Source organism: Erpetoichthys calabaricus, chromosome 4, assembly GCF_900747795.2.
Source record: "Erpetoichthys calabaricus chromosome 4, fErpCal1.3, whole genome shotgun sequence".
In the NCBI taxonomy this organism is placed as follows: domain Eukaryota; kingdom Metazoa; phylum Chordata; class Cladistia; order Polypteriformes; family Polypteridae; genus Erpetoichthys; species Erpetoichthys calabaricus.
Genome location: NC_041397.2, coordinates 257,533,065 through 257,560,981, shown reverse-complemented (window position 1 = coordinate 257,560,981; position 27,917 = coordinate 257,533,065). Strand labels below are relative to the sequence as shown.

General features: G+C 42.0%; 2 protein-coding genes across 8 annotated transcripts in view; both read right to left on the bottom strand.

Annotated features, from left to right (window-relative positions):
- Positions 1-248: 248 nt before the first annotated feature.
- otos2 (otospiralin 2) lies at positions 249-4,154 on the bottom strand. The gene is made up of 3 exons (XM_028801321.2): positions 3,968-4,154; positions 1,343-1,366; positions 249-565 (listed from the first exon to the last, which is right to left on the bottom strand). Exons 1-3 carry the CDS (start codon positions 4,029-4,031, stop codon positions 384-386), a joined length of 270 nt encoding a protein of 89 aa, XP_028657154.1. The 5' UTR covers positions 4,032-4,154; the 3' UTR covers positions 249-383.
- Positions 4,155-9,378: 5,224 nt separating this feature from the next.
- Positions 9,379-27,917, bottom strand: part of nck2b (NCK adaptor protein 2b) — a 401,664-nt gene continuing 383,125 nt past the window's right edge. For all 7 annotated transcript variants that reach the window (XM_028800674.2, XM_051926800.1, XM_051926799.1 and 4 more), the window contains one exon: positions 9,379-10,565. In XM_028800674.2, the coding sequence (XP_028656507.1) occupies positions 10,371-10,565 (195 nt within the window). In that variant the 3' untranslated portion in view covers positions 9,379-10,370. The remainder of the gene's footprint in view (positions 10,566-27,917) is intronic.

Sequence of the window (27,917 nt, the reverse complement as noted above, 5' to 3'; positions counted from 1 at the left end):
TTAAAACGCCAGGATAACAGGTTAGGCTACGGGATTTAAAGACCTGCTGTTGTGCATTTGCTGGTCACTGTTGCACTGGTCATGTTGCACAAGCAAAGCCTTTCCGAGTGTAAGTGACAAGCAGACGCACACAGAAACGTAGCCCCTGTCCGACAGTGTTGTCTCTGGTGGCTTTTGTTAAATAAAGTGTCGGCTAAGCTTGTGTTGTATAGCAGTAAGCACTCGTGTTTTACAGTGTGCAGTTTTATTTCAGGTTAATTTTTCTTTCATCTCCATACAGTTTAATTCAATTAATTCGATAACAACAACAAGCCTTTAGTGATTACAATTCATTTCTTTTTATATATACAGAGTTTATCGCTGTCTCTCCTAGCGCCTCTTGCTCACTCATCAGAGTGGGGCTGTTCATAGCCCAGTCGTGCCGCCGAAGGGAAGTGGGCCCAGAATGTCCTGGCCAGCTCGTCCATCTTTTCGTAGCCAGCGTGAGAGCGGAGTTGTTCCACCCAGGCAAAGAAGTCCGAAGCCGAGTAGCTCCAGTTGGGCATGTCGCGCTTCTCCCGACTCACTGTATTGGGAAACAAAGCAAAAGTTCCAGGCCGAGTTTTGTTTGAATTATGTAAATGTATTATGAGAATCAAACCGCCATTTGTCACAAAGAGATGTTCTTCAGAATACTTAAAGTGGCCCACTTGTACTGGACAGTGTACCTTTGAACATTAAAAATACAAATCTCTCCAACTCTGAAGTGAATTTATATGCTGCGGCTTCATTTTGTGAGGTCTGTCGGACACTTTCCCAGTAGGGGAGCGCCATGCCAGTGTGCCAGTGCTGATCTGGCACAGTGCACTTGATGCTGATTGGTGGAGCACAGCTGAAGAGGAAGGACTTGAGGCCATTACAATGTGTGTGGCCTCCCTGAAAAGTCTGTCCAGCAGGGCTTTAAAATCCAGAACAAAATGTCTGAAATGTGCTCAACCAGTAAAACAGATTATAGTTTAAGTAATGCAAAGGGAGCCGAAGGCAAAATAAACGGCACCTGACGCATAAACAGGACGGGGGAGCCGAGCGGCGCCGCCATTCACCGGCCAGTCAGACTCGGCTCTCCCACAATCTCCCCATCACGTCGTTATGAATTTAAAAACTGTTTTCTCTGAACATCATTTATCTCCCATGTAGTGGATTTTGCTTTCTTTGTCTGAAAACAACTGTCATTGCCAATTTTATGTTAAGCAAGCAAGAAGGCCGTGCATGTCAGTAACTTGAATATGAGGGACAGACTGAGAGCCCATGGAGCTGTGCAGTGAACTACGAACACGAAAGGAGCGGCGCACACAACACTCACCTTTGTCGTCCACTTGATCTGCACCTGAGCAAAGAACAAGAGAATACGTTTATAACAAACAAATCTTTATATTAATACTGACTTTACATGTCATATATGGAATACATGTGTACACAAATACTGTACATGTATGGAGATGAAGTCATGTAAACACACGTAATGTACAGTCCTTACAAACACACACTCGCCTTCCACATGTGTCGCTCCTAAGCTGTTGTGTGTCTTTTATTTGACTTTAATCCTTCCATCCATTTTCCAACCTGCTATATCCCAATACAGGGTCACGGGGGTCTGCTGGAGCCAATCCCAGTCAGCACAGGGCGCAAGGCAGGAACCAATCCTGAGCAGGGCGCCAGCCCACCGTAGTATCTGACTGAAGAGAACACGTTGACACCATAATGCGTCTTTTTTCCCAGGGTCCCTTTGGGAGGCGCTCATCTCAATCTATTCCTGTTATTTTATAGTTGACAGTAACAAGTGGTAGGTGGGCACTGCCCTGACATGCAAACTGTTCAGATGTTTCAGTTGAAATTTGCCTCTAATGGTGGCTTACACCTGCCCAGTAATAAGGACTGATGGTTAAGGTGGTCCACAGACGTTTCTATAGCACAGACCGTTCAGGGCTTCTTTGTGTTATTCTGGGCACTTCCACCAGACTGGCATTAGCGTCTAGGACTGTGTGTGCAGTCCTGCGTGGCACAGACAGCCTCGTCTCCTGCCATCACCCCTGTGTGACTTAGGCTCTGCCTGAGAGGTTCTGCTGCTTTTCTGGCCAGTGCCCACCCGACCTTATCATTAAACAAATTTATATTTAAGGACTTTACATAAGTGTGTATTATTCATTTTTGTGTGTTTTTGCACTTTGGACTTCACCCTTTATATGAACATATGCCATTGAATATATATTGCTATTCCAGATTCCCTCCTCCAGGTGGGATAATTCAGTAACTGCCATTCCCAGAAGACAGCCTTGGTGGCAGTCAGGCGTTTTTCACAAAACAATCCGAAGCAGCGGGGCAGTCCAGTCAGACGTTAGACTCATCACCCACCCTTGGTTAGCAGCCGTAGATGGAGGAGGCCAAATCATCTTGTGCTTTTCAAGCTCCTTCATTTTCCTAACCAGACTGTCCCAGTGCACCATTGTGGCGGAATTGGGTTTAGTCGACCCTGGAGAGGACAATGGCCCATCACGGGACACCCCGACAAACATGTGTCCACTGCTGCTCACATTAGACTAACGTAGAGTCCTCTATTGTGGAAGGACGCCAATGTACCCCGAGAACAAGCAAACCCATAATGTAGACGCAGGGCTCTAGAGCTGTTGGGGAGCAGCGCTAAACGGTGTGCCATCTTGTGGAGTTTTACAATAATAAACAAGTGAGGGTGTGAGATGGACTTCTCTACCTCACTAGCTCTCCTGGGTTTCCATTTTAAATTCAAAGAGTTTATTGGGTCCAGTTTGGACAAACAGAAGTCATGGGCTGATGGAGATTTCTTTGAAGGTGTTAAAGCAGAGCTCACACACCACTGCTGTCCTCCGTCGTCTTCAGCGTGACCATATCAGCACAATGACAATCAAATGCTCAAATAAAGCGACCAGCCAGCTGAGCAATTTCTACAGAATGTGCTAAAAGTAAACCAAAGTCCCGACAGAATATTTCGTGGAATATTCCAGAAAGTCTGCACGGTTCAGTAAGTTGAAGAAAGGTTGCAGGAGCCTCTCCGGGCAGCATTACCTGTAGGACAGGCCCGGCCATGGATGGTGGGCACGTTGACACTGGCCATCGAGAGTCACCAGTTTACCTAATCCTTCTGTCTTGTGAATGTGGAAAAAAGAAAAAGCACAGAGACGGGAGGAACACGCAGACTCCATGCTGGGCGTCGTCAGGCTGGCATTTGAACCCTGCAGGCTAAAACTGTGCCAATTTAGAATTACAAAGCACTACTCCAGTAGGCACACGGCATGGCATACACACTGGTTCTGCATACCGGAAGGAACTAACGATTAGCTGATGAAGTCTAAAGTCAATGTAGAAGAAAAGGATCCTGGCTTAGTGCTTATGTGGTCAGTGTGCTGACCGTCACCACTGATCCCACAATCAGATGATCACTCCGCTCCGCGTTGTCAATTTCACAGATTTTCCTTTGTAAATATGGGTAGTGCTGTCATGTCATATCCTTGGGGAGTAAAGAGGTGAACACAGAGAGGACAGAGAAGCTCCACACAGAAGTCACCCATTTGCTGTGCTTTTATTTCAGACCTTACTCGTCAGAAGAAAGAGTCGTTCTTAATGTCCATGATGGCAAGGTGACAAGAGGAGAAGAGGCCATTCCTCATTGAATTTACAAATAAGAAGAGAAGAAAAGAGACTAACACGTCCCAAAAGGCAGTGTAGTCCTGTGGCTCTTCAGAGCTGCTGTCCTGACTGATCCATAAATTTGTTCTCTTTATCTTTTTTAGACCTGTGCTTAGGAATCCATAATGAGGTGTGCCAGGACGCGAGGCTATCAGGGGACTGCAGGCACTAAATGAACACATTTATCTTTTCCCTCTAATGTCTACCTTGCTTACAGCACAATTTATCTTGTAAGGCCTAATGAGCGATAAATGAAAAGTCCACGTACCTGTCAGAGATAAGAGCCCAAGGAAGAGGCCCAAGAGCACGAGCGAGATCGGAATACGATGCATGCTGCCCAGCACACTCCGACGCACAGACTCCACGTCCTTTCTGCCTCTTCTGGTGACAAGAGCACAACAACGCTGTCTGATGAGAGTCCAGTCCAACTGTCAGCGTTCCTTCCTATCCTGGACTGCAGGGATCTGCTGGTAGAGCCCACCGGACACCATTTGAGCACGAGGCCTGCCAGAGCTGAATGTTGCAAGCATGTGTTACATGTGGTGCCCCGTTGTGAGATTTCATGCCAACATAAGAAAAAGAGAATACGCCAACAAAAAAGCAAAGCATGGCAGAGGTCCACCGACCGCTCAATTCAGAGTCATCAAGGCTGTGCTGTGCAAAATATAATCAGGGGCATTTAGAATCAACATCGTGAAAGGCACTATAAAGAATCAACACCCTGCTTACTGGGACAGGGGAAACCCGTTAGGCAGGCAACAGCAGCGTCGGCAGGCGGAGAAAGATTTGAGCTCAGTGACAGCAGGGTGCAGAGGCCACTGGGGATGAAAGGCGCTATTAGAACCCAACCATCAGTGCCACCACACAGACACATAATTCAGGGTTTGGTGTATTTTAGGTGGTGTCGGGGAATCTGCAGACTGGACCCTGTTTACAATTTCAAAGTGAGAATAACTTCTTGTTTCGATTTTGTTTTCCTCTTTTATTAAGTTTTCAGAATCATTGTACGTATGATACATGACAATGGGGCATGTGATAAAACGTCACATTTCACTTTCAGTGTTCCCCGCCATCTCTCCTCCTGGGCAGGCGTGAAGTCAGATAACCTGAGTGGTAGATCTTGATGGCTGCCAGAGGCCCAGGACAAGCGCTTACTCAAGGACTTTGGTAACAAATTCTAAAGAAGCTTTGGACAGGTCCTCCAAACTTAAATTCATTTAGTTCCTATTTTTAAACAGATTATGGTATCTCTTTTCCCCCTGTGCTGTAATGGGTGGATTAGGACTTCACCCAGGAGGTCACGAGCGAGCAGTGTGGTGGGTAAGATACCACTGAGGACTCGCTACACAATATCGTCCAGTCTGGCTGAACTCTGACGCTGCTCTAAGTGGGTTGGGGTGCCAGTGGGTCCAGTACCAGCTGATAGGTTGGCAAGGTGTGCTCATTTGGTCAGTCAAGGCAAGTGTCTGATGACATCACTCACGCTGAAGGCCCTGACCTGGGTGCATTTCAAGTAGGCCGACATAAGTGTGTGCGGTGATTTGGTTAATCTCACCAGGCTGATGAGAGGGTAGCTTGTTGACGGCTGATTTTTCATTCTTTATCTGAAATTCACACTTTAGCGTCTCGGTCCCAGCACTGCCTCCGATTGTCTAATGGTGAATATTTTAAGAAGGGATGGCAGAGTTTACAAATATTACATATAAGTTTCTTTTTTGTCAGGTTGCTTAGTTTCTACCACCGAGACTGTAGGAAGATTAGGAAATTTTCAAAGACAACATTTGGCAAACATTTGACTTGCATATAATTCAAAACATAGGTTGATGGCAGATAGATAAAAACATACTGCCAATATGGAAATATGCTCGACTATGGGATGCACAGTCAAGGGCTTCTTTTAACAAGTAAGGAACAATAGGTCTCCACTGGCTGGGCCGTTCTCTTTGTAGGCTTATGGGGTCCTTATTGTCACACGCACAGAGTACAGTGAAATTCTTACTTGCATGAGCTAATCAACGTCGTCAATAAGCACAAGTGAACCCCGTGGAAATTTGGCCAAATTGCAGAAATGTTTGGAACTTCGACAACCTCAGTAAAATGCATTGAAGCCAATGGGGAAGAAACTGAACTAGTTTTGTGTGGATTATGATGGTATGGTGGACTTTTTAAGTGAGAAGCACCTACCAGTCATGCTGGACTGATTAGTGCGGCCAAAATGTGAGGCAGTAGTGCTAACCACTGTGTCACCATGCCTGAAATGACCACAAATAAAAAACAAAAAATGACCACAAAACTAGCAATAACTTAAAATAAAATATATCATTGCTTTTACAGAGTTCAAATCTTCTGGGCACTGACTAGCTGTGCCAAGCAGCAGTTTTTACAGCCGCGCTTCACATGGCTGACACATCTTTTTTGTTTCTATCTGTGCAGAAGCTTCACGCTTTTTTCTTCCATGTAAATAGTGATACATCTTTGCTCTTTTACAGGGTCTTGTATATGTTCTGACTCTTGGTGGCAGATGGGTGGGCTACTTTAAAGTTTGTTTGCACTCACCGATGTGCCACATGGTTAACTGTGCATGCCAGCCAGAATACATGCGCAATTAGCCACGAGGTGCAGCAGCGAGTGAGTAAGTGCACAATGACCGCAATATATTATGACCATTACTGTATTATAGACTTCCCTGTTTGAACTTCAGAGTGACAGCAGTAAATGTATGCGTACCGGCACACCCACAGAGCCTGTGATCCAGGCGTTATATAACTGGGGGCTGTCCCTGACACTACCTGATCTGTGCTACATTGTGAGGAGCATAACATGCTTAATCCAGCAGTACAAAGAGTTTATGCAGAACAGCAAAGTATTTTCATTATATTCTCATTATGGTCCGCTAACATACCCCTTCAAATGTGGTTTTTCTTCAGTACCAACCAGGTAGTGACACCATGCATGTGTGTATACGTGAGAGAAGCAGATCAGGCAATGCCATAAAGTATGAGCTGGAGTAGCAAACAGTACACATGCGTGATGGGCTACTGACATCCTCATCCAACATGGCTGCTACAGCTCTGTAATGGGTCAAACAGGTAGAATACAAGTCAGAAATAAAGGATTAGAAAAGGAACGAAAAATAGAAATAAGTAGCCCTAAACCCTTGAAAAAAATAAACCGGGAAGAGACTTACAGGCAAGTGAAGTAGAGTGCACAGTTATTTCTTTCCTGTGATCTTTCCGTTTCTTAATTTTCAGTATGTGTGATAAGGGTTGGTGAGCGGAAGTCATCTTTATTATCATCTAAGCACTACGGTCATATCACAAAGTTAGGCCTTGAATGGGTCTGCGGCCTCATGCTATTTGGACTCTTCAGGTATCTTCTGTGTGCCACGTATGTGTGCTTACCATCTGCAAGTGGTTTGAGCCCCATGATGGAGGGCGTGTCCTCTCCACGTGGCTGCCTACCTACCTCGGTCTCATTGCTGCTGGGATTGCCTCTGACACCCCATGAGCCTGCACTGCAAAATAGAAAATGGCTGGATGGAAGAAGAGGCAAATTGCAAGCAGCAAGGGCGGTAAAGCAAATTAAGCCAATGCAGTGCCTAGAAAAAAATCCCCCAAACCCCCAGACATTTTCACATTTTATTAGTGTGTGACATTGAATCACAGAGGAGTGCATTTGGCTTTTTTGACATTGATCAACAGAACAAGACTTTTATGTCAAAGTGAAAACACATCACTGCAAAGTGGTCTCAATTAATTACAAATTTAAAAGACAAAGTAACTGATCTCACAAGTGTTCGCCGCCTTTAATACGACACCCAAAATTCATCACTGATGCAGCGAGCCGGTTTTAGACGTCCCATAATTAGTTCAATGGAGATCACCCGTGTAGTAAGTGTATAAGTTTAATATGTCACGGTGCTCTGTGTAAATATATTTTATAAATCTGCCTTTTTCTACTTACATGCACAGCTGACACAGAACAAGATTTAGCACAGGGGCTCATCATTTAGAACTGCTAGGCAAGCATTATAAGACAAGACAGATGGACACAAGTGTGAGATGGGCAGTCAGACTGATGACCACTGTATACTATTTCTGTGTGTCAAACTCAGCATGAAATTGTATCCTCTTTGTCTTGTTTGGAATGACATGATTCACCTAAGTGGGGGCCTGCACATGGAGAAAGAGTAGAAAGCCTTGGAACATTGCCCGGCACACCTTTGAAGCCGATGGACGGACAGGAGATAACGTCATCCGATCCTGAAAATCCTTACAACGCAGCGGCAAAAATGGCAGACTCTACACATCGGGCCCCCACTCCCAAACAAGGTTGCTTTTCTTGCTATGGGCTTCCTTTGTCTGTTATGCAGTGTAAGCCGTCATAAAAGAAAGCTAAGTTATTTCTCCTATGTGATTACTTACCGCCGTATCACTAAGGGAGGGGCATCGCCTTTTTATATTATATCTATATAGTATTGGGTTATGTAACACACCGCCATTACAAAAGAACTCATTCCAACAAAGGAGCTAACGTCCCCAGCTGGAGATGACCCGTCTGGGATTTCTATTGATTGTGGTGTAAATGCACCTGTAACTGAAAGGTGGTGAGTCAGTATGGTGGTCTAACCAACACAATGAAGACAAAATGAACACTCTAAAAACACCATGAAAAGGTGACTGAAAAGCACAGGTCAGGGAATGGAGACAAGAAAATATCCAAGTCCCGTTAAATCAGTCGTTAAGAAATGGAAAAAGTATGGCACATAAATCGGCCTAAAAGCAGGCCGTCCACAAAAACTGAGCGATTGTGCCAGAAGACGACGACTAGTGAGGAAGGCCATCAAGAGACCTATGAGAACTCTGAAGGAGCTACAAGCTACAGGGGTTCAGACTGGAGACAAAAGCTGTTGCCCGGGTGCATCCCATGTAGCAAACAGAAAGCCACAGGTAAAAATGCCCATGAGGGACTTTCAAGTCAGCAGGAAGAAGGGTCTGTGGTTTGATGAGTGGCCATCAGGCTAAATGCCATGTTTGGTGTAAACCCACCTCTGCACATTATCAAAAACACATCAACCTCACCGAGAAGCAAGCTGATGGAAAGCCCTGGAAAGCTTGAGCAGGTAGATGGCAAAATGAATTCAGCAAAATACGGGGATATTGTGGAGAAAATCCTGTTGAAGTTTGCAAGAAATCTGCACCTTGGGAGAAGATTTGTTCTCCAAGCAAGACATCGACACCCCAAGCATGAAGCCAAAACTACACAGGAACGTCTTAAAAACAACACTGTTAATGTCAGAATCCACATCTCAAACCAACTAAGATTTGTGACTGACTGGAGATGAGCTGATCACTCACAATCGTCAAGCAACCCGCCTGGAAAAATGGCCTGCGGGCAAAGCTGTGAGAGCCCTGGGCACACATCATGAGTCATCTGCTGAATACGGACATGAAAGGAATAAACACTTCTTTGAGCATTTATTGTTTTTAATATTTGTGATTTATTGAGACCACTTTGCAGAGATCTTTGACATGAAAGTTTTGTTTTTGTTTCTGTTGATAGGTGTCAAAAAAGCCAAATGCAATCCTCTGGGATTCAACGTTGCATAGTAATAAAATTATCAGGCACTGTACTGGCTCGAGTACTTTTAATAAAGTTAACAGAGACTCCAACAACACATTTTTAAACCAAACTTGTTAAGTTTTTATTCGTTTTAAGTATTAGTGTCCACAATCAGCTACAGGTACATATTACTCTGAGAATTAAATACATAATATATAATTTTTTTTGTCTTTTTTTTTTTTTTTTTTTAACTTGAAACAAGCAATAGGGCAGAAGAAACAAGCATATAGAGGCGGCACGTCTGGTTGTACAATTACAAAAACATTCAGATCTCAGTTCGGCTTGAGCTGCTCGCTGTCCCACAAAGCAACAACCTCCTCTAGAAAAGACTCAGAACTGAAATTATTGTTTATAAATATTACACTTTCCGTACAATCTTGCTGTTGAACAAAGGAAAAAAAAAACAGAGAGGGAGAGCAGTTTCATTGAGAGCACTGCTTAACCATAGGAGCGCCGGGGAGAGCGGAGTGCTTTGAAATTCAATTTTCAGTTGCTAAAGGAAAAGATTCACAGCTGAGACCAACAGGTCATTCAAATTTCCTTTTTCAATATTTTGAACAGAAACCGCTTCAGTGCATTCAGATTGTGCCCGACGGCCTGCTTTTACCTTAAGGGGGTCTGGTAGTGTGGGCAACTAGGAACGAATAACGCTGTCCTGTTACAACGGAAAGTACCCGTCCATCGCAGCAGCACTTCTTAACTAAAACACGTCCTGGACTGGGGAGCTTTCAGCCAAGGCATAAAGCGAGTGCTTAAAATGGTCACTTAGTGAAGTTTTATTACTTTCAACCTTTGAAAAGGAATTCAACAGAACCGGAGACATACAGGCTTATAAACACTTAAAAAAGGGACAAGAACACCCACCAAACAGAGCAAACATGTCCAGAATGAGCCACGATCATACGGTGTGTTCTGAATGTTTAAAAAAAACAAAACGAAACAAAAAAGCCCCAGCGTGTCTGGAATGACTGCTCTGTAAAAGTGGCTGTCCAAACCTAAGGCTTCTAGCTGTGTGTCAGGCCTGACGCTGGCCCACCTCAGAGCCGTGGTCACTGAAGTGGTTTAATAAGGTATAATTTGTCTCCGTGTTCACTTGTGAAGATGGGAGCCTTTTTGTAATGTTCCACTAATTCATCCATGGTGCTAAATCGCCGCTGGCCAATGCAGTACACTCCGTCCATCAGCTGCACCTTAAAATGCTTGTTCTTTCCTGATGCCTTCAGTGAGACTGAGAAGTCACTCGGCTGAAAAAAAGAAAAGAAAACACAAAGGGTTAAAATAACACACCTCACGCTTGTTCTGAACGATTATGACTCGCATACAACTCGTTTCCATTTTGGTTCATTTTCATCCCGTCTCTTTTCCACAAAGAAGAAGAAAACATCCTTTCAGGTAGCGATTCATAATCTGGCGCCCGGCTCTTTGCTTTTTTTTCTTGGCAGCTCTCCGCTGCCCCTACAAGTCACGCTCACTCACCTGTACGCTTCAAGTTCTCACGGACCTGACGTCAGTGCACTTCTGCCTCTTAGACTGCCGGAGACGTGGATCATGGGAATGGCTTAACATCATCTGGTCGTTCTCACTCTGTTTTTACTTAAAATCAACTAAGGAGTGGTAGGAGGGTGAGAAGTGCGATTTGAGGTCCATTTCACTCAGAACAGGCTCCTTTACAGGCGACTCGGCCGGTCTGCACCGTCAGCTGGGGCCGAACTGTCACATCACATGCACTGCATTCCATAAGGGTGAAAAATAAAAGTCTGATGCCCAGAAGCAGAACTGTGCCATACATATCGGGGAAAGAGGACCAGCATACGTACTGCGGCATACTCTACATCCAGACTTATACAGAAGCTATCGAGAACGTCAGGTGATAGAATGGCAGTGTGTGAAGCACAAGTCAAGGGAGGTTACACTTGAGTCATCTAATACACTAGTGAGGCCTCACTTGAAGTACTGTGTGCAGTTTTGGTTTCCATAAAACAAAGAAAGAAAGTCCTGAGGAGAGCGACTAGGCTGGTTCTGGCACTCAGAGGTACAGTTAGGTCCATACATATTTGGACAGAGACAACTTATTTCTAATTTTGGTTCTGTACTTTACCACAATGAATTTTAAATGAAACAACTCAGATGCAGTTGAAGTGCAGACTTTCAGCTTTAATTCAGTGGGGTGAACAAAACGATTGCATAAAAATGTGAGGCAACTAAAGCATTTTTTTAACACAATCCCTTCATTTCAGGGGCTCAAAAGTAATTGGACAATTGACTCAAAGGCTATTTCATGGGCAGGTGTGAGCAAGTCTGTCGTTATGTCATTATCAATTAAGCAGATAAAAGGCCTGAAGTTGACTTGAGGTGTGATGCTTGCATGTGGAAGATTTTGCTGTGAACAGACAACATGCGGTCAAAGGAGCTCTCCATGCAGGTGAAAGAAGCCATCCTTAGGCTGCGAAAACAGAAAAAACCCATCTGAGAAATTGCTACAATATTACGAGTGGCAAAATCTACAGTTTGGTACATCCTGAGAAAGAAAGCAAGCACTGGTGAACTCAGCAACGCAAAAAGACCTGGACGTCCACGGAAGACAACAGTGGTGGATGATTGCAGAATCATTTCCATGGTGAAGAGAAACCCCTTCACAACAGCCAACCAAGTGAACAACACTCTTCAGGGGGTAGGCGTATCGATATCCAAGTCTACCATAAAGAGAAGACTTCATGAAAGTAAATAGAGAGGGTGCACTGCAAGGTGCAAGCCACTCATAAGCCTCAAGAATAGAAAGGCTAGATTGGACTTTGCTAAAGAACATCTAAAAAAGCCAGCACAGTTCTGGAAAAATATTCTTTGGACAGATGAAACCAAGATCAACCTCTACCAGAATGAAGGCAAGAAAAAAGTATGGAGAAGGCGTGGAACAGCTAATTATCCAAAGCATACCATATCATCTGTAAAACACGGTGGAGGCAGTGTGATGGCTTGAGCATGCATGGCTGCCAGTGGCACTGGGACACTAGTGTTTATTGATGATGTGACACAGGACAGAAGCAGCCGAATGAATTCTGAGGTGTTCAGAGACATACTGTCTGCTCAAATCCAGCTAAATGCAGTCAAATTGATTGGGTGGCGTTTCATGATACAGATGGACAATGACACAAAACATACAGCCAAAGCAACCCAGGAGTTTATTAAAGCAAAGAAGTAGAAAATTCTTGAATGGCCAAGTCAGTCACCTGATATTAACCCAACTGAGCATGCATTTCACTTGTTGAAGACTAAACTTCAGACAGAAAGGCCCACAAACAAACAGCAACTGAAAGCCGCTGCAGTAAAGGCCTGGCAGAGCATTAAAAAGGAGGAAACCCAGCATCTGGTGATGTCCATGAGTTCAAGACTTCAGGCTGTCATTGCCAGCAAAGGGTTTTCAACCAAGTATTAGAAATGAACATTTTATTTCCAGTTATTTAATTTGTCCAATTACTTTTGAGCCCCTGAAATGAAGGGATTGTGCTAAAAAAATGCTTTAGTTGCCTCACATGTTTATGCAATCGTTTTGTTCACCCCACTGAATTAAAGCTGAAAGTCTGCACTTCAACTGCATCTGAGTTGTTTCATTTAAAATTCATTGTGGTAATGTACAGAACCAAAATTAGAAAAAAGTTGTCTCTGTCCAAATATTTATGGACCTAACTGTATGTGCTATGAAGAAGAGATTCATGGATTTGATTCTTTACCATTTAAGCAAACGGAGATTAAGTGTTGACGTGTTCAAAGCATTTAACACTATAAAGGGAATCAGGACAGTGGATCCCAGCTGTATCTTTTAACAACACTTCAACAAAACCACATGGCTGGAAACTTGTTGCGGGCAGATTTCACACAAATGTTAGAAAGTTTTTCTTAATGCAAAGAACCATACAAGGAATAAAGTGGGGTGCTGGAGATGGGACTTAAGAGAAGTAGAGACCTTCAGATCTTGACTTGATGCTATTTTGGACAATCTAGAAAAACAGGATGTAAAAGCTCATCAGGCTGAATGGCCTGTTCTTATCACCCTTCTAATGTTCTAACATCCTGCACAAACCCATAATTCATCTGTTTCTTCTTGCCTGCTGCCGTGCCCACAGATGAAGGTTTTCTATCCCGGTGCACCAGCATCTCCTTGTGCCATCAGTTGTCTGGAAGGCTGCGTCTGTTCAGTACTCTTAGTGTGGTCCATTAGTGCCAACCCTCATTCCTTCATTCTGTAATTGAGATGTGTGAAGGTGCATAAGATCATGGGAACTACGTTTTTTAAGAGATGAGATTCTGTTATAATTTATGGTTGCAATTATATGTTCCTTCTATACACAAACTTGTCCTTGTACCATTGTGTCCATGATGGGTGATTTTCTTACTTTACTTGTTGGTGTTCAGCCACCCTGTCAGCTATTTCAGGGATGCAATGCAACATCCTTAGATTCCAAGTCTTCATAGCAACAGTTACGGTGATCACCAGTAAAGGCTTTGACACCTTACATGGCTTTTCCAGAGATCTTCAGTTGTAGCCTTCACATCTTTATATATAATACGCTAACGTGGCTGTTCGTTTGTCTGTCCAGGATTTTAAATCACCTGTAGCTCGCAAATCATTTGACCTATTGACCTGAAATTTGGTACACATATACTATGTGACGTCTACTGTCCGTTTTCGGGGTGATGATTGACCTGCAAGGTTATTCCTCTTTTTATTTTTGTTTTATTTTATTGTAGAATCAACTCTCAGCAGCGGCCAGCAGGGCGGCTGTGTGGCGCATAAGTACGGGCGCCATTTTCATCCCTACCACCTTCGCCGTCACTTCCTTTACCTCTTCATATCTTAAATCATTCTTGAGGCAGATTGAAGACTTAAGTGAAAAATTAAGGAAAACGTATTAAGTAATTGCAATAATGCAAAAAGATGCAGATGAAAGAAGAGAAGAAGCGGGCCATTAGGGTAGAGAAAAGAGGAGCTGCTCAGGAAGCAAAAAGCGCATCAACCTCTGAGCAAACGAATGCTAAACGTACAAAGAAAGAGGATGAAAACTATGAATGCTCAAGGCAAGTGTATTCACTGCACGTTATCGTCGTTACTGGTACTGTATAATCTTAGTGAGTCTGAGGCACTCAGCAGTGTGCTCCCATTAAGGCATTTGTGTAGTCTTACATGCCTAGCATTTTAAGTTTGATTTGGTCTTTAGTTGTAGGGATGAGTTCTGTGAACATGACAGCCAACAAGCAATGAATGTTCATCTGGAAGTGCAATTCATATAGGAATAAGGAATGCGGGTGCTGCGGACTTCACAAACAGAAGATGAGCTTGTCTGTCTGATGTATCTTGTCATCATAATAGAATGGGATAAACGAGACAAAGGGCAGAGTACAGTGCCGGCTCTGTTACGCAGCACGCTATTGGCTGTCACAAAAAGGGGTGAGCATAACTGCTATGAAAGGTCATCACTAGTCAGTAAATTAATCACTGCCAGGGATTTACAGGGGGCGAGCAAAAGAAACTGAACAAAAGACTTGACACTGAATGAAAATAAAGAGCTAAAATATCAATTTAGGGCCTCAGCAGTAGAAGGAAACTGCAGCTTTATGATTCATTTGTATGTTGTAATGAGAGTGTTGACAGAAGAGAAAGACACACATATGTAGACCAGGGCAGCTACTGGGCGCCACACACATTTGAGAAGCGCTTCTGTCTGCTATGATAGCTTTCTGTCATTTTAGCTACTGCATCACAATATGACATAAGAGCAGCGAACAGAGTTGAGATAAGCAGTGTGGTCTATGGATAAACTAGGTGGTAAAATGCTGCAGCTGTTTCGTCATGCCATGTTTGCATTTCCAATTAGATAGTAATGTTAAATTTCTTTAGTTATTTGTTTAGATGTGCAGTCAGAAGGTGGGTGCTGTGCTTTACTGGTGTCGCCAGGCAGATTTGTTGATTCAGATGTTTTGAGCACTGAAATCTGCATCTCCTGTGGCTCTTCGTTATCAGCTCTCTTAATGGCAGTCCTTTTGACGGAGTTTGTCACATTGCTTACTTCAAATGCGTACTTTGCATTTCATGATTTCATGAACATAGCCGTCAATTCTTTCTGCCTTAGACTGATTCCATTACTGTCATCATAACTGAGCAGCACCAAGCACACACAGCTCCTGTGACGACGTATCTTACTGTTGCCACTAGTCTATGATGTCTGCAAATGCCAGTCTATAATCTGATATGTTTATTTTTAACATGTGCAGTGTGCTCTCTGCACAGTGACAAACGCTTACACTCTGTCAGACCAGCTTAACAAGAGCACCGCTGCTCTTTGCACCACATCTACTTGGAGCGGCGCCTTCATGACGCGTTAGATTGGTTTAGAAATGAGACACTCAGTGAGCCATCTAAGTGTTCTCACCCAGTTTTAGGCAAAATTCACGCATGGTTGTCTCCAGATGTATGTATATATATATATATATATATATATATATATATATATATATATATATATATATATAGATATTATATGTCTGTCTTCAGCGAGACTTGACATACCCCACAACTAGAAGTCGCTTAAGGTGGCCAGATATCAATCAGACATTTTAATATAACATTCTCCAACTTACTTAGTCCTATGCTGGATTCTGGGGACGACTGAAATCTGTCCTAGCAGCACTGGGTACAAGGGAGGAACCAATCCTGGACACACCAGCCCCACGTACACCTCCAATATGGCGACACCAATTGACCCAAGATGCATATCTGTATGGATGTTGTTCTTGTTCTTACCAGAGGGCAGTCCATTTCAATTTCATCCTGTTTTAAAACTTTGATCCTGGAGGGTAGTGCTGGGCGGTATACCGGTTCATACCGAAAACCGTTTTTTATTTTTTTTATGATATGGATTTTTCTTATACTGCAACACACATCTGCAAAACCAAACCTCTGAGGAGAGAAGAACTCGCTTATCTGCTGATAGACGTGGGGGACGAGCACATACGCAAAACCAAACTGCCGACTTTGCATTTCAATTTTTTTTCTGATGATTTCAATTGTTTCTAGGAGCCCGGGCTTACACAGCCAGTCTGAAATAAACCAGCTATGAATGGAAATGTAACCTTCGTCAAATTTAGGAAGTGTTCAAAGTGATAAAAGTTTTTTAAACAAGGAAAATTCAGAATTTAATTAATTCTGGCATTTAATATAAAGATGCTTTTTTAGTGTATGGTATGCACTGTGTATATTTAGTGCACTTAAAAGAATTAAAAGAGTAAACAATGTAACAATCTAAACAGCTGAAAGAATGATCACATTAAAAATGATCAATATATAACTTGAAACAAAAAGCATGAGCTTTACCTGACACCTGATATCATTTTACAACTTAAAGTGCGGAGCTGATTTGCTGACCTCCATTTGCAGTAACAGATAGATTTAGAGCACTTCTTAACAGAGCAATGGCAGCAAATAGCTTGAGCACGTTTATAGATTCACAATTGACAATTCAACTCAGCACAAACCTCTTACAGCATTGCCTTTAAATACTCATTTACAGTCAAGCTTAGGAAAAAAATGTCCTCCCAAGCCATCAAATTCGTATGAAACCAACTTACTCATTGCTTTCTTCTAAACGCACCCCACATTAAAAACAGGAACAGCTTTATAAAAGTGACATTTTACTGCCACTTAGTGTCTGACTTTTGCAATTGCCTTTTTCCAAAAAGCAAAAATAATGTCAGTGACACAGGACAATTAGCAGCAGGCTAGCACTGCAGAAAGGTGAATACAGTTTAAAAATCTCGGTAAACACTTTCAAATGACAAGGCCATAAAACCAGTAACAGAATAGTCCTCACTTCCTAAGCCAGCGTCACACACCTTAGTTATGCAACTCCCTGGCAGCACAATTAGCGTCTCGCAGGCATTTGGGGAGAATCTTCAATTAGTTTCAGTACACAAAGCAGGGCTTTGAACATCTGACGCTCATGCATCACTCGCCTTTACTGCTCCATGATAATGATTACTGATGAGTAACCAAAAGTCACGTAATAGCACAGTGCCAACTCTAAAAGGAGAAGGAACTGTTTATACAGTGCAAGAATCCCAGAATTATAGGTTTTTAAGGTCCCTAAATCAAAAAAACCTGATGGAAAAAAGTGAAAGGCCTTAAAACAACATTGTAAAATAAAACCACAAATGGAATACGGAGAGAACAGCACTCATTTTACAGTGTTTAAAAGATACTACAGTTAGCATTGGCCCAAAAGTCTGACCTGTTTAATAGACTTTGATTTCTTGAACGTGGCTCTGTTCTTTGCTGAATTGATGTTTATAGTTATATACATTTGTTATTTCTAATTTTATTTTAATTGAGGATCCTTTTTCTGGCATACAGTATCTTTCAAAATCTAAATGTCTCTCCCAGTCTTGGGAATTGGATGGGGTAATTCTCTTGCACTCTTATAAGACTTTGTTCTTATGACTCCTTCTGAAAGATTCAGATCAAAATAAAAATAAAGATAAAACTTCAGTTAGAGATTAGATGAGGAGTGCCAGCCTGATAAGCACCTTCGCTCCACTTCAAGACTGTAACCCCCTGGCGTTACATACATTTATTTACTTTATGAAATTCACAAGCTCATCTTGAATCCCTGCTAGAATGATGTGTGTGCCAAGCTGGTGCTTTAATATTTTTACATCAAGATGTGCGATTCCAGAGCACGTTTACCGACCTGTACAGCCATTTCTAACGGTCTGACTGACGCTCACATCGCACATGTCCTGCTGCTATCCCTGTTGTGGTTAAGGTTTGTTCTTTTTCCTGTTATTCAGCTCATTATATGGCTGAAAACAGCCGTACACAAACAGATAACGCAAAGCAGAGGGCACAGTAAGCCCCCTCACCTTTTCTTACTGACACGTAAATCGGACATTTTTTCGTAATGAACCACACGTCATGGATACCTCAAACTTTACCTAAGGCTCATTCCATGTCAAATCAACTGATTTTCTAGAAATCCCACACTCTTCTGTCTTAAACAATTCTGAAAAAACACCAGCTGTACCCATATTATCCAGCAGACTCCATGTATTTTGATGTAAGATCGATACTTTCCAAGGTACAGCCAATGCTGTGAGGGCAGAGGGGTGTCGAATTTGACACAACTTTATTTTTTCATCAATTTCACAAGACCGTATCTCAAGAACTAAACCACCTAGCAGGCTCACACTTTGCATACTGGTACCGTTATAGGTAGTGTAGCGCGAGTTCAAGCACGGGTAAAACGTGAGCCAAAAGAAGTCTCTCAGTCCAAAAATTTGTTTTAAAATATTAAGTGAAAATTCAAAGCAAACAATCCACATATGTAGAATAAAAAGCAAAAAATAGAAAAAATGTATCTTCTCTAAACTTAGCTTTTCTTGTAAAACTTTAGTTGTTTCCATACTTAAGGATGCTTTACTTTTTCTTCTGTACGCTTTAAACGTATGGCGCAGCACTTTCAATTTGTCTTACATGTTACTTGGCACACAAAACACGCAGACACGGCTCGAAAGGCACGGTTTAAAGCCGTGTGCCCTCTACACCTTACACATGGCAAGGCTGATCACTAACTGAGAATAATGTTTAGTCAGAGAAGCTAGAAATAGTTAGAATATACCAACTCAATTCAACTTGTGGGGCTTAGAGGAACCTCCCATAGATTGTGCACTAACATTTAGTAAGACATTTATGTTTCTTATGCAACTAGAAAATGGCTCTTACAGGTGTAGTATGTAACAAAATTAAAATGTTTGCTCCAAGATGACACCACTTGGTAAGAGAAGACCTTCAGAAATGGAAAAATAAATGTAGTGTCTTTCGCTTTGCCATGTTTAGGCTTTCAGAAAGCATACTTCTAACTGATAACAGCAGCCTGCTGAAATTGTTCCATGTTCAGATATCTACACAGGGTTATAAACGTTAGAAACAAACAAGAAACTGCATCAGGGTTTGACCAGCAGGCCCCTCAAAGGTGAAAAAAAATCATTTTGGGTCCAAATTTCAGACCAGCATGAAGCACTGTGGGAATGTCCAGATATTTTAAGATTATTTTCCCTGTATCCTACACAGCCCCTTCTTTCTCAAAAAACAAGTCTTAATTTGTTTGTATGAATCTTTCATTTGTATGTTCCATTCTCAACATGGGTTCAATTCACCATTTGTCACTAACTTTGGTGTAGGATTAATGGAAAAAATTAAATCACCAAAGGCACAATAAGCACAACACATGAACAAAAGCCGCTTGATATGTCATTAAATACAAAACTAGTTAAAAATGAAATGTTAACATCTTGGTATGGCAGCAGCAGGAATGTGACCCAATCCATATTACTAAACGAGAATGGTAAACCGGATGGACGCAGGGACATGGGCCGTGGACGCAAAAGACGTAGTGCGCAGGCGCCACACAAAGCCCCCCTCCAAGCACCGGAAACTGAGAAATGATGCGCCGCGCCCATAGCAACAGACCCATGCAACAAAGCGCCACACGAAGCCCATACCACACGAAACAGGACACACACAAAAAAGAGGATTCAGACCCACGACACACAAAGCCCCCCTCCACTAACAGAAATAAGAAATGAGGCGACGCGCCCCTAGCACACCAAAAACAAAGGAGTCAGACGCAAGCGCCACATAGCACACGAAACGGTACGCACACAAAAATGAGGATTCACACCCACGACACACAAAGCCCCCCTCCACTATCAGAAATAAAAAATGAGGCACCCCTCCACTAACAGAAATAAAAAATGAGGCAACGCGCCCCTCAAAAAAAACGCACGACAACAAACGACGTCATACATAGACAACAAGAGACCGGACTACAATACATATACAGGCACGACACCTGATGGGTAATAATACGAAGAAACGAAATGTCCCTATTAAACATACGTCATCTGAACACGTTCAAACTACACACCATAGGTGAATCTCATTACAATGATGCACTATTAACCGTACAACCACAGAAAAGGCTCCATATTAACAGTGAGTGCGATCCTCCTTATTACTTATCCATATTACTAACGATAAAGAACAAACAAGTCATGATTTCACGATCACGGCCACAAAACGATACGTCTCGAGTAACGGGACCACAAACACGTACCCGCATGAAAAAAAACAATAAACGTCGGCGCCTACAACGCGCTTCTGAAACCGATGAACAAAAAATGTCTCGGATCCAAAAACGCAAGGCTAAACTAACAAAGTTACAGAAACGAGCCCAGATGGACAGACACAATGAACGTAGACGCATGCAGCGCGCGTCTCAAAGTGTTGAAGCGAAGCGGGCATGGGTTCAAAAGGAAAGAGCTCGAGTCACAGAGATACAAAAACGTGAGCGAAGAGACAAAATAAATAAACGCAGACGTCTACAACGCGCGTCTGAAATGCCGGAAAACAAGCAGGCAAGGCTCCAAAACAACAGTTAATTATCGCATCAGCTACAACCGGAGTGGCAGCTAATTTGTTAATAAATGGTCGCACATGTCACTCCTTATTCAAAATACCGGTCCCAATCACAGAAACATCGCTATCCACTATGAAAATGAACAGTAACAATGCACGTGACATCCGTCTTGCAAAACTGTTAATTATAGATGCATGTACAATGGCATCCAGTCACTTACTCAACACCATTGATAAACTTCTACAAACGTTGATGAATAATAATATTCCATTTGGAGGAAAGGTACTTCTACTAGGAGGACATTTTAGACAGTGCTTACCTATTGTTCCACATGCCGTGCGCTCAGCTATTGTTCAGTCCACCTTAAAATACGCGGACAATTGGCATTGCTTTCAAAAGATACACTTGGTACAAAACATGTGATGTCCACATCCAGAATATAACAATTGGTTATCACAACTGGGAGATGGGACACTCACCAATACAGATGGACTTCACCCAGATATTATTACAATTTCTCAAGCCTTTATCTGCGACAACTTAGTTACGGAGATATTTGGAACAGCAATCTCATTAGACCAAATACCCCTTTTAACACAACGGACTATATTATGTCCAAAAAATATTAATGTTGCTCACATAAATAACCAAGTCATTGCATTACTTCCTGGAGAGGCACAGCTCTTTCTAAGCTCTGACAAAGTTGACTCTGATGACGACAATGACCATCTTAATTTACCCTTAGAATATTTGAACACTATTAACCCAGCCGGATTACCACAACACAATCTTAACCTTAAAATTGGAACAATATTCATGCTATTAAGAAACCTTAACACTAAACAGGGTTTATGCAATGGCACACGTTTAGTCGTCAACACCATGACACACAATGTTATTGAAGCAAAAGTTCTTGCAGGATCACATGCTAACAATACTGTTCTGATTCCTAGAATTGACCTTTCACGTTCTGACCTAGAATTACCCTTTACACTTAAACGCCAACAGTTCCCCATTAAACCTGCATTTGCCATGACCATCAACAAATCACAAGGACAAACCATGGACAAGGTTGGCATCTACCTCTCTGAGCCCGTATTTGGACATGGACAACTTTATGTGGCCTTCTCACGAGTTCGCCGTTCATCTGACGTTAAAGTTAAGGTTAGAAATGATCCATGCCAAGGAAAACTCATTCAAGGACAAGACACCATCCCCAACACCAGGGGTTGGCGAGCGAAGCGAGCAGGTGGCGGAGCCCCCTAGTCCATTTCTGTTTCAATTTGAAGTGCAGAGCGTAGGGCATCTTTGTCTTTGAGATACCCTCCCACCGACCAGTGACCAGTGACACACTGGCATGCGCTTAGATGCTTGGAAAATAATAACTGAAATGATTTTTTGGATTTGAGAGGTCTGCTGTTCAAACCCTGATGCAGTTACTTTTCTGTTTATTGCTTTTTCAGAAAGTTTATATAGTTATCTGAATAAGGAAACAAAGTCAAAAGTCTGTGTTGGTTACAAATGTGTGTCTTCTGCGGCCTAAACAGAGCTAAGCCAAAAACTCACATTCAACTTTGGCCAAGTTCAAGGTGCTGCTTTGACAATGCAGGGTCATCTGGACCAAATATTTTAATTATATTACATTGTATACCAATTAATGTACAAGCGTGCAAAGTCTGAGCCTGCTCGGTGGTTTAGTTCTTGAGCTATGGACTTGTGAAATTTAATGGAAAAATGAGGCCGGATAAAATCGACCCACCACCCAACCCCAGCTCGGTAAACCGGCTGTATCTTAGAAAGTATCTATCTTGTTTCAAAAAATTGTACAGGGTCCCCTGACTAACATGGGTACAACTGGTAATTTTTCCAGAATATTTTGAGTCAAAGTGTGTGGGCCATTGGTTGATTTGACATGGAATGACCCCTAAGCTACTGTTGACTTGTTGTGCTTTTTCTGTCAGCCTTTAACAGATTTGATCACAGGAGTTTTCTCATTCAAACATCTGTGAAAGATTTTATTAAAGATAAACCTTTTTGTTTATTATTTTAAATGTTTTTTTTTCTGAACTTGCAGCTGTAACACTAGCTATTACAATTTTGGTAACTAGACTTGGAAATATAATAAGAAAGTGCCCACGCCAACACCCTGGAAGGGGTCCCATTCCTCCACACTTTTTAACACATGCAGAGTCAATTTAGAGCCAGTGACCCTGACACAAGTCTTTGGGGTGCAGATGGCCCCAAGTACCTGGAATGGATGAACAGATGGGACAGTACGTAGCAACTGACCTTGGAGATGATAGACAAGTAAACTGAAGAGCAGACACTTGAACAGCGTAATGCATGATGCACGTTTATTTAAAAAAATAACACAAATACATTTTGCGATAAAGGCTGGCACGAACTGAACATTCAGCCTCCTTCCCTGGCGTTATCTAGGCTACGCCAACATGTGCTGAAAGCAAGATGTATTTCAGTGATAAATTCATTTTTTGTAGTAGCAACAAGAACTTCAGTATCTTTTTGCAAATTGCTGATATACACCCAGTGACCCCTTCATTAGGTACATCTACTCATTAATACCACAAGCCCACTCTTTACAAAAGTCAATCACACTCACAGAATGCAGAAATGGTCAAGAGGTTAACTTGTTGTTTGACTGATCACATGAATTGCCAGAATCTGAGTGACTTTGACCAGGCAATCATTATTTTTGGCAGCTATAGTGGCTCTATATGATCTCAGAACTAGCTGTCCACCTTGAATAGTCATGCCCTGCAGTATCTAGTGTTTACAGAGAACAATACAATAAACAAAAACGTTTAGCGGGCAGCAGTCCTTTGAGCAAAAACACCAGGCTAATGAGAAAAGTCATGATGAGAACGGCCAGACATGTTAAAGTTCATAAAAGGGCTGTAAATAATAAAATAACAGGTCTTCATTTACAACAGTAGTGTGCACAACAATCTTTGAATGCACAAAACCTCAGACCTTGAAGACCACACTGTGTCAGCTAAGAAGGTCCAGTGGGTATGTGATCACCAAAACAGGGGGACAGAAGATTAGAACAAGTTAGACACATGTGGTAGTGCCACAGTTTTCAAACTTTTTTGAACAAGTACCGCTCTGCGAGGACCAGTAAACTGAAATACCACTGTCAATGAATTGTTAATTTACGCCCATGTTGTTTTGAAGAAAAAGTCACTATAATCACTATAATGACTATAATTATGACGTTAAAGTGATATTAAACTAATTAAAGAATCGTTTTAAAAAAGTGCGAGGTGTATAAACAGGTAAAACGACTGAAAAGTCATATGCGCGGTTATTTGACGGCAGATTCTCGCTCACGAGAAGAATTTTTATAACTTTGTTCACATGCAAAATACATTATCACTTGTAAGGTTACTTACTCACTCTTACTGCCATGCTTAGTGCGAAATGTGCACTTTTTTTGCCATCAGGTCCTGGATCCGTGGAGAAAGTGTGCTTACCGAGACCACCAGATCGTATTCCAAATACAAACAATTTCTTGGTTTCGTCTTTATGCTTGCCATGGAAGAAAAGGCCTTTTCGCATAGATACGTCGAGCTGAAGGGTAGCAGAGCTGTAATCGCCTTAGCACCAAGTTCATCATGCTCTTTCCTCACTTGACTCCAGAATTCTGTCACTGATTTTTCTTTGAACATTTCTTGGAAATGCTGATTATCTATCATATCTATCAATATCTCTTGCTGCTGGATGGAAAGATCGGCACTCATAATGTTCTCCATAGTATACGGCGATGTAATCCAGCGCTTTCCAACGTTGCTTCCTGACGTCAAGAATGGAAAATATGATACAAATTCCGAATGGTGCTTCTTCAGATGGTTGGTAATAGCTTTCTGTATTTCCCTTGTATCGACGGCAGCGTTCATTGCTAGAAATTCCGAGAGAATCGGAAACATTTCCAAGTTTCCATTTGCGACCCGATTCATCCAGAAATAGAGTTTCTTATGAAAAGCTGAAACTTTCTCTTCCATTGTAAAAATGTTGTGTCTGTATCCCTGGAGAGACACGTTCAGTTCGTTTAATTTTTTAAACACGTCTGCAAGGTAACCAAGGCGGCAAACTCATGACACATCTTCAAACTTCTCTGCAAGGGATGACGAATCTTTCAGGAAGAGATATACCTCATCACGGAGCCCAAAAATCCTCATCAGAACTTTTCCTCTTGAAAGCCATCGAACTTCTGTATGGAAAAGCAACGTCTTATGGTCTTATGGCACAATTGACGGAACAACCGCGTGTTCAAAGGGCGGCTCTTGATGTAATTAATAATTGTTACAGCATCATTCAAGGTCTCATGCAAAATCTCACTCATTCTCTTCGATGCCAGCGCATATCTATGCAGGATGCAATGAGAAGAAACTATCAAATTATTTTGTTGCCTTGCTCTCGCAATGAAACCAGCTGTTCTTCCCGTCATTGCTGCTGCTCCATCTGAACAAATTGCAACGCACCAAAACCAAAGAATATCATGTTCGCGGAAGAAATCATCGATATGTTTGAAAATTTCCTCACCAGTTGTTCTCTCAGGTAAAGGCCAACAAAGCAAAATATGTTCGATAATATTTTCAGAATCTGGAACATGAACAAAAACGACCAACTGGGCTTCGCCTGAAATATCTGTGCTTTCATCCAACTGCATTGAAAACTCCTTAGCTGCAATTATCTTCTCAACCACCTGTTGTATCAAATCCTCCGATATATCTATAATTCTCCTTTGCACGGTGTTATCAGAACATGGGATACTTTTTAAAACGCTGGCCATTTTGTCATCGAACATGATTAATACGATTTCTATTGCCGAAGGAAGCACAAGTTTCTCAACGACAGTATGGGGTTTATATGATGCCTGCAAACACTTGTCAGGCACACTTGTTGTTTTTCTGAACACTGTCTGCTGCTTCAAAAATTCGTCTTTACTCCTGACAAAAAACGACAACGGCTTTCTGTTGTGATCTTTGTGCTTAGTTGTAAAATGTCGCTGAAGTAAGGATGGCTTCATACACTGGTTCGACAGTACCTCATTGCAGATAACGCACACAGGCTGCTGATGAGTGTCGCTTTCAATGTAATAAAACCCCCATTGCAAATAGTCTTCGCCGTACTTGCGATTTGGTTGGGCTGTCTTTATTTTCTTTTTTGGTGGTTCTTTCGGTGTATCTCGTCGCTCAGCATTTGGTGGAAATGTTGTTTCGATAGCACCGGAAACTTTGCTGTTCGAACCGCCTCTTTGTGATTCTTGCACAGATGTTGCCACTTTTCTGATAACGAATTTGTCCATCTTGAAAGAACTGCGCAGGACACAACACGGTAAAATGGGTAAACGGCGGGTAAATCACTTTGCACGCAGATTGGAAACACACCACCTTCCTTGAGACAAACCATAAATCGAACTGAAGAAATGAGACTGCTGAGAAGTCAGTTGTCAATTCCCCCCAAATTCTTTCATTTGTTCAAAGAAACAGACACGAAAAGGTCATTTCGCAATCCACTTTGAGAAAGGGTAGACTTGAGATAAGACCTGCGAGGGTTTAAGCTTGGGTAGCCTGGGGCATAATAATCCATTTGCTCCAACTTCTGGTGATTCACTGGCTGGACGAAACTTGTTGTCTATTTCTGTGCTATTCCAATTTCGGACCAAAGATGTGAGTAGGTAACGAGTTTTCGGGAAATGGGTGCCAGTGCTAATAAAAGCCGGCTTGGAGTCTTCCACACGTTTACAGTAGTATACTTATACTATATATGATTATATGCAACATATTGGCATTCTAGCAACATCAATTCGTGGAAAATAAAGGACCACATGAGTACCACTTGGCATGACTTGAAGTACCACCAGTGGTACGCGTACCACAGTTTGAAAACCGTGGTGGTAGTGGACTATCTGAAACACTCACTTCACAATGGAGTTAAAAACAGAGAACAAACAGGCTGGTGGTGCCATTCATAAACAGATTCGAATTCAAGTGATGTGAAAATGGCATTGACTGATGTATGTTAGTGGTGCGGGGTGGGGCTGTGACTAACTGCTGTTCAATTTTCTTAAACATAACATTTTTGAAAGTATACCCAATACAGTAATATCCAATAATTAGTTATTGAAAAGTAACTATTAATATAAAATGACCAATACTAGCATAAGCTCAGTATCAATATTACCTGATGAAAGGAGAAAAGGAACTGAAATAAGATCCCAATCTATCTACTAATATTAGTTAAAACACAATCATTTGTTAAAATGATATTACTAAGTAAGAACTTGGAAGGGAACCGAATTATTGTGTAATGGGAATATGAATGGTACAGGATGGGCAAAAAGAACAGAGGCTTGCTGATTGTATGTGTATATCACGAGGGGAGCTGGACGCCAGAGATCAGGGGCTTAAGCCCCTAAAGCCTCCCACCTCTCGACACCACTGTTCATTTTTAAACCGGTCCTACGTTTACATCACTTAGGGCGGCTGCACCTTTCCCTTGTTGTTAATTAGTTTAGACGCCATTTAGCTGCAGGTTGATAACGCTGGTTCTTGGAATACTGTTTAATCAATTCAGTCTTATTTATGCTTAAATAATTTCTTTCCTGTTCCATTCATTTCCTGAGAAGTGACTTTCTTGTCCTCTATTCATTAGTAGCAGAAGGACTCCACTGTGTGAGAGGTTTGCGTGTGTGCGCTTTGCATGCCGTCTGACACACTTGCATCCCAGCAGCAGCTGTCAAGACGAGCAAAAGAGGAAAATATGCAAAATCTGCAAATTCAAGCAGCTACTCTCAAGGTAAAGTTCAAACAGTAAACTAATTGCTAGTTGAAGTTGTAAGATGGACAAGTCTGCAAATTCGCCAATGCTTTTCAATGGGAAATTTTGTTAATTCCAAAACTTTGTACAGCGCAGTATGTTGGAGATATCAAAACGAAAATTGAACTGTCTTAACAAATTTCTTTGAAGAATAAGTGTGCCACACCTCAACAAAATTGGGAGCTGAGTTGTTTAATGCAGACAGACAGACAGACTTGGGCTTTCACAATAGGTGCTTTGCACATTACATGCAAACACACCTTAAAATGGTCTGATGAATCTTGATTT

Excerpts from the sequence above, each read along its gene's own strand:
- otos2 (XM_028801321.2), bottom strand. The coding sequence starts at position 4,031 with ATGCATCGTATTCCGATCTCGCTCGTGCTCTTGGGCCTCTTCCTTGGG. Across the intron at positions 1,367-3,967 it reads TGGGCTCTTATCTCTGACAG|GTGCAGATCAAGTGGACGAC; the intron begins GTACGTGGACTT and ends TTCTTTGCTCAG. Across the intron at positions 566-1,342 it reads AGATCAAGTGGACGACAAAG|TGAGTCGGGAGAAGCGCGAC; the intron begins GTGAGTGTTGTG and ends TTCCCAATACAG.